Source organism: Euprymna scolopes, chromosome 8, assembly GCF_053919585.1.
Source record: "Euprymna scolopes isolate OS-2025 chromosome 8, ASM5391958v1, whole genome shotgun sequence".
Taxonomy (NCBI): Eukaryota; Metazoa; Mollusca; class Cephalopoda; order Sepiida; family Sepiolidae; genus Euprymna; species Euprymna scolopes.
Window position 1 is genome coordinate 146488106 of NC_136489.1, and position 12606 is coordinate 146500711.

General features: G+C 32.9%; 1 protein-coding gene across 3 annotated transcripts in view; it reads right to left on the reverse strand.

Moving 5' to 3' along the window:
• LOC145283823 (protein phosphatase 1 regulatory subunit 3C-B-like) overlaps positions 1-12606 on the reverse strand; it is a 50305-nt gene that overhangs the window by 4046 nt on the left and 33653 nt on the right. For 2 of the 3 annotated variants that reach the window (XM_080132917.1, XM_080132916.1), the window contains exon 2: positions 7173-7233. Coding sequence is in view for 1 of the 3 variants with exons in the window: in XM_080132916.1 (XP_079989042.1) it covers positions 7173-7233 (61 nt within the window). In the remaining 2 variants the exon portion in view is untranslated. Of the gene's footprint in view, positions 1-7172; positions 7234-9964; positions 10122-12606 lie in introns of those variants that run through there. The other variant, XM_080132918.1, reaches the window with a different exon arrangement.

The following is a 12606-nucleotide window of genomic DNA, read 5'->3' on the forward strand; positions in this document are numbered from 1 at the left end:
CTGTCCGTCAAGTTGAGGCTACCATTTTGGAAGATTGGCGCATTACTATTCGCCAAATAGTCCAAGATGTCAAGATTAGTACAAGGTCTGTGGAAACTATCATTCATGGCCATTTGCATATGCATAAGGTGTCTGCCAGATGGATTCCCAGGTTGCTCACACCATTCCAGAAGCGAGAACGCGTCGAGTGCTCGAGGATGAATTTGGAGATGTGCCAAGAAGATGAGTCAAAGTTTTTCAAAAGATTGATTACACAGGATGAAACCTGGGTCCATCACTATGATCCAGAGATCAAAGCCCAGTCAATGCAGTGGAAGCACTTGGACTCACCACCTCCAAAGAAGGCAAGGGTGCAGCCCTCCGCTAGCAAGGTCATGCTCACAGTCTTCTGGAACCAGGACGGAGTAGTGATAACAGATTTCCTGGCAAAGGGTACCACAATTACAGGAGCCTATTATGCTTCACTTTTGAGGAAATTAAGGGAAGCTATCAAAATCAAGAGGCGGAGCAAGATCAGCAAAGATACCCTCCTCTTGCAGGACAACGCTCCAGTCCACAACTCGCATGTCGCCAGATCAGAAGCACGAGCGTGTGGTTATGAAATCCTTCTCCATCCTCCCTACTCTCTTGACCTTGCACCCTCTGACTTTCACCTCTTTCCAGCCATGAAGTTGTTTTTGAAAGGAAAGCGTTTCCCAGATGATGCAGCCTTGATTTCTGAAGTCACATCGTGGTTGAAGGACCAACCTGGGGTGTTCTACAAAAACGGTCTCCAGAGCTGCATCAACGATGGGAGAAATGCATAACTCTTGGTGGTTCCTATGTAGAGAAAGACTAATAACTGTGCCAAGTTTTGTTGCTCTACTGCTATGGGAAGTGGGTCGGGGCATTAATTATTGCACGTCCCTCGTACAACGGGGAAAAGGGTAGCTGGTTACTTTTAATGCATCTAAAACCAAGCTTCTATCTTTACATCATCAACGTTCTGCTCCCCATCTGGCATCAATTAAAATAAATGGCTCTCATCTTGGGCAGGCGTCATGTTTTTACAAGCTTCTGGCCTTGACCTTTACTCCTAATCTTAAATGGAACACGTACATCGAATCTGTTGCCAAGGCCACTGGAAAAATGGTGGGATCCTTCTATCGATACAGTAGATATCTCACTGCTGATGAAATTCTCTATCTATATAAGAGCCAGGTACGTCCAAAGATGGAGTACTGTTGCCACATCTGGGCAGGAGCTGCTAGAAAGGACTTGTCCTGCCTTGATAGGGTTCGAAATAGACTTCGTAGCCTCGTAGGAGATGTCCTTTTCTTTTTCCTGCAACCTCTATCTCACAGAAGAGATGTTGTAAGTTTGCTTTATCGTTATTTTTATGGCAAGTGCTCGACTGAGCTTCAATCTATGCTCCACTCGCCAAACTTTCACAATAAACACTCGTCTAGCTAAAAACACTATCAATAATTCCCCCACTCTTTATCTGTGCCTAAATCTAAACGTAGATTCCATGAACAAAGCTCCTTTCTTAGAACTGCACGCCTGTGAAATTGTCTTCAGTTTTCCTGCTTTCCAGCTGATTACAATATGGTTGTCTTCAAGTCCAACGTAAACAAGTTCTTGAACCGTTCCACTTAAGTTAACAAATTTACCGAATTTCCATTACTAACAATTGTCCAATTGACTACTGTACACTTTTAACCCTTATCATCGAGTGGTCTCTAGCCTTGATAAGTGGTTATGGCTATGTAATTATATATATATATATATATATATATATATATATATATATAAGAGATGACCGTATAAAGTAACATTTCTTACTTGGATAAAAATATTGTAAGTAAACGGTTAACTCACATCCATAAAAGCCGTTGACATAAAGCACATTAATCATCCGATACTACTACACTGATTATAAAGATTCGGCATCTCCACTACGTCTAAACATCTTAAAACAAACACCGAAAGTTTTAACAAGAAATTCAGTCGTTTAGTACTATGTACAGGATGGTTGGGAAGTCTTACTCTCGCCAAAATGTAACAACTACAGAGGAACAATGATCTTAACAACTCCATTGGCGACACGAAAACGGTGTTCAGATAGACTTTGATACGAGACAGTGTCATAAACAAACTGAATTCATTACATGTTATTTTCTACTAGCGGCTGCGCCTCGTCGCCACACACAACGCCGAGTCAAACAAAATCGAGTACACTCAACACCAAGTACACTAAACATCGTCTTACCATCAACGCTTACCTTGTGAACTCGGAGTATGGGAAATTCCCATATGCATAAAATAAAATGACTGAAAAAAAAAACAAAAATACCCTAAGGGTAAGGATAACGAGTAGACGTTGGATAAAATAATGGTTAAAATTATTACGAACTTGCCAGGATTTGAACCTGAAATCTTCTGATCCGTAGTCATACGCGTTATCCATTGCGCCACAAGTCCTGTCCGTATGCAGAAAGATATAACCGCGACTGTATACAGACAGTGCTAAATTCCGTTTACATGGGCAGATAACTTTTTCGACTTGCACGAAGCAACCAAAAAAAAAAAAAAACCCTTATTTCAGGCTTTTTGTGTGACTCGTTTCGAACTATATATAGTAAGGACAATCTAGGGTTTCACACCTTTCAGAGAAAGAAAAAGAATTTTTCAATTTGGTGCACCCGTTCGAAAGTTTTATTGGTATACATACACAAATAAATATTTAGAATTCTATTAAGAGTATAGATGACTGTGTCTTAAGGTTATACTAGAATAAACTACGTTTTCTAAACAAAATGTTATTTATGACATTTTAGATGAAGATTGATGATCTTCTATATATTAATACAATAGCGCGTGCGTTATTTATTTTCTGCGTCACGCTTACATCCGGGTCGTTTAATTGCTATATACTTCCATTTCTTGTCATAAATAATTTTACCAAGAATTCTTCATAAGTTTCGGTTTCGGTTATAGCTGAAGGAACTCAAGTTATATATATATAATATATATAACAAAATATACATATTTTTCCATAAGTTTTTATTTTGATTCATATTCAAGCTAATGCACCCAAGTCATATTAATAATATTTTTTTTTATTTTTGAAATCACAATTTTATAATATATGGATAGAACATTAACTCTGTAATAATATATACAAAATCTGCAAGAATTAAAATATCATATTTAAGCGTACTTTACAACCGGGCTTTGCCAGGCGTTCGTACTAGCTTAGATAAATACTTTTGCAGTTTTAACAAAAACGCTACAATAAAATGAGAGCATCTCCATTTACACTGAACATCTACAGAATGCCAACATCAATATATTACATATGAATGAGTTTACTGTGGAATTTCCACAGGCCCTGCTAGTATGCATTATTTACATTGTTCGGATTATTGCTCTTATTTTAGTTGTAACCTCCGACCTTCGTCAAGCATATCTTGACAATAGCTCTTTCCACCATCCACAAAAAAAAAAAAAAATAATTGTAAAGATATACCAAAAGGACATAGGTTATATCAGCTTAAACGTTCTATGCATGATCAAACTGAGAACTGTAATCCGAACGATAGAAAATATAAAATACACATCATAAATATTAAAAAAAAAAAAAACACATAAAAATTTCGGAAACAATTTGTTTAGAAAACGTAGTTTCCTGTAGTGTAACATTAAGCAAAAAAAAAAAACAAAAACAAACAAAAAAAAAACTTAATTTTCTTTTTACATAAAACACTATCTGGGAAGTTGTCATAACTGCAACAAAACGTACTACACTAACCTCCCGAAGGATAAAGAAGACAGGGTGATCTCATAGCAAAGCACACTTTGCTATCATCGTACCCTGAATTGGGCATTAAAAGATTTTACAATTCATAGAAGTGGTAAAAGCTTCAGACACGGATATCAAATTTTCAGGAGTAATTGATTATAAAAAGAATTTTTCAATTGAGATTTTTTTTATGCAACTGTTGTCCCGATTTAATACCCGTGGAACTCATTTTTTAAAAAGAAAATGCTGCTAAATAAGACTATATTTGCAGTTAATATTTTATTAGGAAGAAAAGGAGGAAAAAGTGCGTTGCCGAAACTTTTCTAGGACAACCGGAAGACAAATATTCATGAATATCCAATCGGTAGTTATTTGGGGTTTCTAACACTAATTTTTCGCTTTAATAATTTCTTTTAATAGTTTTTATCACTAATACACACAATGTGGAATGAACTCTTATCATAAAAATCGATTGTAAATTATTCAAATTTTTACTTTTAAAGAAAAACATTTTATTTATTAAGGTAATTAATCTTCCGATTAAAACAAATCCTCAAAATTGTGGCTGTCCTAAGAAAAGAGCGAATTCATGGGAAACCTGGTGAAATTATTAAATGCCATTGCGCAAAACTAAAATCTAAATATTGGCTGCTTTGCTCGAAGATGAAAGCTTATGAGGAGTAATTATCACGCCATAGAAAGGCGTAGAAGATTAAATAGATCCAGTGACGCAACGAAGATCGACATAGGATTTACTTTGAAGTCAACTGATTGTCACTTTGCGTTAAACAATCTTTAAAATCAATCCTATTCAGATTCTTCAGTTCTTTTGCTGCAGCAGCTGACAGAGCTGCTAGCATTTCAGGATTACTGCGCAGATAATTTCACGGCTTTAACTGTTACAAGTATGTCGGTTTGAAGGGAGGACGCGAAGAGATTCTTTTGGTAGCAAAGCTATTGTTGAGTAACCAATAGCAAGTGAAATACGAGCTACATTGGAAAGAAAAGAAAAATGTACTGCTTTCCCAATGTCATCATCAGCTATGTCTAAAAGAGGAAAAGGAGGAGGACGAAGGGTGTCGGAGTAAAACACTTTTTGCTCAATCGCAAAACCATGGAAAAAAGTTGAAATGCAACTTCTGAAAGTTTAACTTTGTTTTCTACCCTGATAAGACGGAAGGCGTTCAAGATTTCAATCATAGACCTGGAGGTGTTTGCTGGGGTAGATTAGGTCTGGTAGAAAAAAGTATTCTCAATACTTAATACAATATGGGCATTGCAGAGGAAATAGCTTTATCACGGGAAGGAGTTTTCAATTTTATCTGTTATTTCAACCTTTTCACTCAAACGTAAATGACAAACCTTGAAAGAAAAGGAATAAAACAAAAACACATACAAAATAAAAAGCCGTGGAGATAAAATAAACAACCTTACATAGGATGCATTATTACAAAACCCAATATACCACTAGTGTATAACACCCACCTTCATATATCCCCACCATATATAAATAAGAGTAGAAGAGATTGTGAGCTAGCATAACGAAGACGACAGTTTAGAATTTCTAAAAATGGTAGAAATAAATAAAAATAAATTTTCTTAACACATCAGCCATCTCTCTCTCAACTATCTATGTATTCATATCTCTTTATGTCGAGTCAACCACTTTAATATTTCTGAGAGTATTTAAAGTGTTCGTGCACATGTAAATAGAGTGAAATATATCAGATAAAATAGGAAAACATTAATATACACTTATTTGTGATGACAAAGAGTTAGGCAGATAAATAATTTTAGAAGTAAGACTATATATATAAAGATTCAATATGTGAATCTGTATTGGATAGACACCATTGTTATTCTCTATTTTAAAAGAGTTACCAGGAGGAGACAACCATTATCATTACATAATACAAGGTGTCCAAAAAATCACTGAAGGATTGTAAACTTAAATAGATTCTTTATTTTTGAGAATTTCTTTCTGTATAATTTTCACACAACCCGACTAAGAAATTTGGGAATCGAAAAATAATGCAAAATTCAAACAATATTTTCGAAAAATAATGTCTTTTAAATGTTGCCCATTTTCAGCTTTGCGTATTTGTGCTCTTTCCAAAACTTTATTCATGACAGATTGCAGAATCTCTGGATTGCGATTAAACTCCCTTATTTCGTTCCCGATATTTTCCTTCACTTCTTGCAGGGTTTGGGGGGGGGTTGTTAACAGACTCTTTCTTTAAGTTATCCCCACAATGTTTCGAATTGTATTGTGACTTGGGTTATCTCTTACCTGAAAATGCCGGTGATAGCTCGTTGTGTCAAAACAATTGATCCCTGATTTTGGTAAAACAATTTCACAAATTGTGTACGTTGTTCGATGCAATACTTATCCATAATTAATCAAAAATATTAAAATGTAAATTTTTTTTATATATAGAAAAAATATTATTAATAGTAAAATGACAAAGCACTTCAGTGACTTTTTGGACAGTGTGCTTTTAAAGAGATGGTTTTCTCTTTTCCTCCGAAAATGTACAGTAATGATTTAAATTGAGGATTTTTTTTCTTTTTAGAGATATGAACATCATTTCGAAAATGACTAAATTCAGTTTTTATTGAAAGAAGTACCTCTTTATTAAACATAATTTAAACAAAATCCTAAATCCATTAATACGAAATGAGTTTATCAACGTTTGCTCTCCTAAAACTTTTCATTTACGCTAACAAAATATATACTGAAATATACTTTAGTCTGGGATGAAGTTATGTTTGATATTATACACGACAATACAAAAAAGGCATCTTATAGTTTAAGGGTGTAAAATTATTAAAAAGGTAGGATTTTTTAAACAATTTGAAACATTCTACGACGTTAAACTAGTAATGCCTTATTTTATTCTGACGAAACAGAAACGCTAGACATGATTACATTTGAAATATTGATCAAAGTATAGATTTGAGATATTATAGAAACTGACGTAAAATGCAGAACAGTTCAGTGGAAAACTCTGTAGCATACACGACTTAAACGCTTTAGAAATAAAATCTATCAATTCCGCCTAATTTTAATGTGCGAAAACGATTTGTAAGATCTTTTTAAAACGGTAAAAGTACAAAAACTAAATAAAAATAAAATAAGTTTAGTCATTTATTTTATTTTCGTTCTTGAGAGTTAACTATTATGTACTTGTATCGTTTACAAAGCATTTTATAAATCATTTACACGAGTTTAAACTGATCGGGTCGGTAGAGAATTTCATTCGAATACGTTTTTATATAAATTACATAATTTCTTAGTTAACACTCGAACACGTAAACTATTGTAATTTTATTGGAATTTAAATTTGATGTAACACCGTTAAACGATAGAAATGAAAAATGTACTTACCCACCGACTGAAAGCGATGGATATGCTGGTAGCAACCTAGGAAACGCAAACCAGTAATAACCTGCGAATAGAAAACAATATTAAAAGAAAATGTTTTATTTTTTTCAGAAACGTCAATAACTTTTTCCCCACGCAAAATAAGCGGATGTTGTTAAAAAGCTTAATTGTCATGTCGTTCACAACGTGTTACAAGTGAGAATGACGTCGTTCACGTTAATCCATTCGCTACACAATCATTTTGCTTATTACAATAAACACATTAAGTTGACTTAAAACAATATATAATCGCACTTACAATGATCGCATAGTTGACTTTCGCATTCAGTCAAATACTGAATGCTTTTTTCTTCTTTTTTTACAAAAAGTTTTTACAAATAGTTTACGTTAAGTAGTTGTTTTTACACAACGGAAATTAATAGACACGCTTAAAAATTGTCAAAGGTGAACTGTCTCTCCAGCTACGGATGAAACAGACCATTGTTCAAATACAATTAATGGTATTGTTGGGTTAATGAGGTGCATTATGGATGCACGCCCGATACTTTTGGTGATGCAAAAGTGTTTTTAAAATAAATATGCAATTTTATTTAAAAAAAAAGGAAAGAAATTAAACATGTTTTCGTTTAATTATTTTATTAATGCTTGAATTAATAAATTAAGATAACAAAGTAGAATTATTCTGAAACAAAAATATTGCGGCGCACTTTTCCTTTTAAAATTAAATCTATGCTTTTAACAGTATCAGCTCCAAATGAACTCTTAATGCCTAACATTATTTCGAAGTCAAATATATGAAGTGCTCGATAGTCACGTTATACTCAAACACTTAGCTTAATCATGCTTACAAAACGACAGCTTAAGTCTAGTTTAGATTTATACTAAAATAATTTAAGCGGATCTTTTCTTTTATAGAGATGAAAGCCATTAAAATTTGAATTCTGGATTTCAGCGATAAATTTTAATGTTAAAAAACAATTCACGGTAACATTCGACGAGACTGTTTCACTACAAACAACAAGGTCCTATCAAATCCAATATAAACAAATACTTGTCATAAATCTTCCATGAGAGTTCAAATTTTATTCACTCAATCCTCTTAATATAACTAACAGTCCAACTATCCCATTAACCCTTATTATCGAATGGCTTTTAGCCTTGATGAATGATCATTTGTAAAACTAAAATTGAATATTATTAACGGGACGGGTTACCCGGCTTTGCCCGGTCGTAAAACACGTTTAAATATATTCTAATTTGTCCAGATTTCGTATATATATTACTATAGAGTCGTGATTTCGAAAAAAAAAAAACAACAAAACACCAAAAAATGACAGTGTTTGGATGCCATCAGCTAGAATCGAAACCGGAAGCAAAACTGTAGCATTCAAAGCTGGTGATGTTGCAATTGTACAAATGTAACACGCATATGAGCTGATTAAAAATAAACTGGTGAATGTACAAAATGTGTAACGATTTTTTTCAATTTTGAACCCTTCTCATAATAAGAACGGTCCATAAAAAATCCAATCATGAAACCCCTAGAGTCGCTTTGACTTTTAATTTCGGTAGAGACAGACAGACAAAGTAGGTTTTATAAATTAGATTTCGGTATTTCTTATTTGTATACTGTTCTGGATAGTTTTAATCATCTTGCTTCTTTTCACGGTCACACCATTTCGGCCGTTGTACTTTTCAGTCTACTCCAGATCCATTTTACACCTCTGGTAATTTCAAATTTAACTATTTCACCCACTGCTCTCATTTCACCTCTCATGCCATCTTAAGACATGTAGTCTCAGTAAAGTTTTAGCATAAGGGATTAAACTGACAACTTTTAGGCAGAATTAACAAGAGTATATCTGAACCAACGCATATGTCCACATGGCCATGTACCCAATAGTGCATCCAGAAGAAGGTCGAAGAGTACACAACGACCTAAAAATTGTAAAAATGTCAAAATAAGAAAAACAGCTCGATACATGTAAATAATGAAAAATCACAATTTCTATAATTGTGTGACCAGTTTTCGGGTGTACGTGTTTCTCGTGACTACGAGACTTACATCTTTTGCGTACTATTAATTGCTTATTTATTGAAATAAAAAATGCAATTGTGTAAAATACTAAAAATCATTTCTTGTAAACCAGATAAATTCATAGCCAGATACCCCTCGCACACGCTCTGCATCCGTCACTTAATCAGCATCACTCTCAGGAAATCTGTTGATTTTGGACTTATCGCTCGGTTTATTTCATGTCTGTATGTTTCTAACCTCTACCTGACTTACATTTTCTAATTTAGATTTATTAGAATCAGAATCGCAATAGTGTAAAGTATTAAAACAAACTTTAAAAATCCCATTAAAATGCAAAGTTTATTTTAAAATCCATATGCATTTCATTGTAAGCAACTCTGATCTTTCAATGAATTACTCCATGACCATTCGAAAGCAATTTGGAAAGATTTGTTTCTGGCGCAAATTTTTATGTATTTAAAAAAAAAAAAAAAGAACATGTTGGTATCTATTTACAGAAACTAAACCAATATTAATTTAAAATTTATAGTTTTATAAGAATTTGGTGCAATCAATAATAATTTGCAAATCGAATGATTAGCTAATAATATAAATTTCAAATATTAATATATTTACTTAAGAGAAAACGCAAAATAAAATGAAAAAAAAAAAAAAAAGAAAACTCATACAACGCTAGGTAAATAGAAAAATAATATTTGGAATAGTCGAGAAAAAAATAAATTACTGTAAACTTTTCTAATCGAAATCTTGAACTTACCCGAAATCGATATCCTAACCACATTTTGATTGAACAGATTGTTGGATTCGTATCGCAGTTACTACTGCTGCTGCTGCGCTTGCAACAGGTGACCTTTAAGCAAGTGGCAATCAAACAAGCCCGCATTGGTTTTCTCTATCGGCCAAGCCTTTTCTACGCAGCGATATGAAACGATGTATCGATTCCACTTGTCTTCTTTCGATGCGAAAAGAATGCAGTCATAAAAAAGCAGTTTTAAAAAACAGCTGAACTACATCCGTTTTTAGATTCACACGTCCGCTAACACATCTGACGTCATACAACAGTATGGAGGTGTCCAGTAGTTTAAATGCCTATTAAAATATTTAACAAGACTATGGAGAATGATTGTACTAATAAACCCTCAGTTAGTGGCGCCACGCGTTTATGAAATCACCACGCAGACTTTTTGGAAAAATTAAAACAGTTCTCGTTAGTATTGTTTAATGTAGAGTGAATTTAAAAAAAAAATCTGGAAATCTACCCCTGAGATTTCTACAATCTGGCAAATAAAACAAAACTAAGTGAAATAATATTAAGTTCGTTTTAGGAAGAACTTACTGTACCTACATGTTATTGATAGTTTTTTTTTTAACAAATATATTTTAAGTTTTATTACTATAGTATCGTTTCGCCATTACTAACACTTTATGCCAACCGGTAAAAAAACCCATAAAAAAAAAACGACAAATTTATCTAGTGACAACCACTATAAATAAATTTACTGCCTCTCTACTTACTAAACGGGACTTTCGCGAGCAAGAGGACTTAAAAAGTATATGGAACGCAATAAAACAGGACTACTTCCTAGCGGACTACAATATCCTAGTCAGCAAGTCCAATGTAAACAAGTTCTTATTGGGCAGTCCTATTAAATAATTCTACTCAGTCTCGACCATCGTTACCAATCCCCAGCATTCTTTCTCACGGTCCACCTGATAAACTCATTAGTGCTTATCCTCGCGTAATCTTTAGGTCTTTATAAGCGGTACTGCATTAGTACATTAAAATTATTGGACCAGATTGTTAGTATAAGTTTTATAATTTTATCCTTATTCATAAAATGAATGCAAATAGTTTTCCAAACTTTCTTTTAATACATAAATAGTTTACAGAGAATAAAGTAAAATGGGTCTTTCTATTCGACAGTTTAAATGCTTCTAAGCTATTTTTCAATTTCGAAGTGTCACGAGGTATTCGTTCTTTTTTTTAAATATTTTAATTATATGAATATATATATATATATATATATATATATATATATATATATATATATAATAATAATTTTAATTATTTAATTATTAAATAATTTTAGATGTTCAACTTGTTTACGAATAAACCGAAACGTATTTCGTAATATTTTAAAAAATTTTTTAAAAATAAAATTTTGAAGTCCAGGATTATTTCACAATTATATAATTGATTTCAAGTCCATGTGCAATTATGAAAGTTACATCGATGCGAAAATACGCACACATGAAGAAGTCTTAATTTCATTAATATAGAAACCATTATAGTCAAATTGGAAATGATTATTTCCTTAATTTTACAGTTATTTTTTTATGGAAAATAGTATTCAACCGTTAAATAGAGCTAAACTTCTAACCTATTGATCCCACATTAGATATAGGCAAAAGTGGTCAGAAAACAAAAACACGCTCATGCTTCTTAAGAGACTTATAATTATTTTACGTTTAAATTTTGATTTTTAGAAAAACTAAAGTTATTCTCTAAAAAAACAAAAACATCTTTACATGTTAAAAGATTGAGACGTATCGAGAAAAAAAATCATTCGAAGTTCATGTTCGAATTATCAGCTTTCTGAAACTATTTCAATAATTAGTAAATCAAAATCTTAAGATACAGAATTAAAGAGTGTATATACATCTTAAACTAATATGGCTTAATTATAATAAAAAAGCGGGTTCAAATAGCGCAAAGGAGTCTTAAATTCGAGCCTCGTTTTTAATTTGGGAAAAGTTTAATCACATAGTACTCATGCGACGGTGCCACAGCGAACAGCCTCATCTCTTGATCCATGCTGGCTTTCAGTCCCCCCCCCCTAAAAGTTTAATATTCTCCACCTAATTTCGTCCCGTCTTTTTTTTAAATTTTTTATTTACGACTTTCTAAGCGATTCTTAGGACTCTAAAGAGAACAGTATGACGCAATTTTTGTACCCCCCCTCCATAAAGATAAATAAATGCCACCAAAGGCAAAATAAGTTAATCTTCTCCATATCTGGATAAGTTTTTAGAGTGCTTATGTTACAGGGAAATTTTTTAAATGGTATTTTCAAGTTAAATTCAATTTTTACGATATATTTGTTTATTAAATTGTTAGATGAAAGTACAGAATAGTTACAAAACACTCACCATATTTTAAGAATGGGTTTCTAAATAACATTATTTTAGTGCAGTAACAGATGCACAAGTACCGTGTTTAGTGTTTTTACTTGTTTTAAGGATTTAAAAAAAAATTTGAAACAACTAGTGCCGAGTTGTTAACTTAGAACAAGATGGCGGAAATTCTTTGGAATTTCGGGTGCATAGAATTTCGACAAAGTAACTTATGTTGGCTATACTAATAAATGGTCAAAAAAAGAGGGGGGCCATGGTGTAATA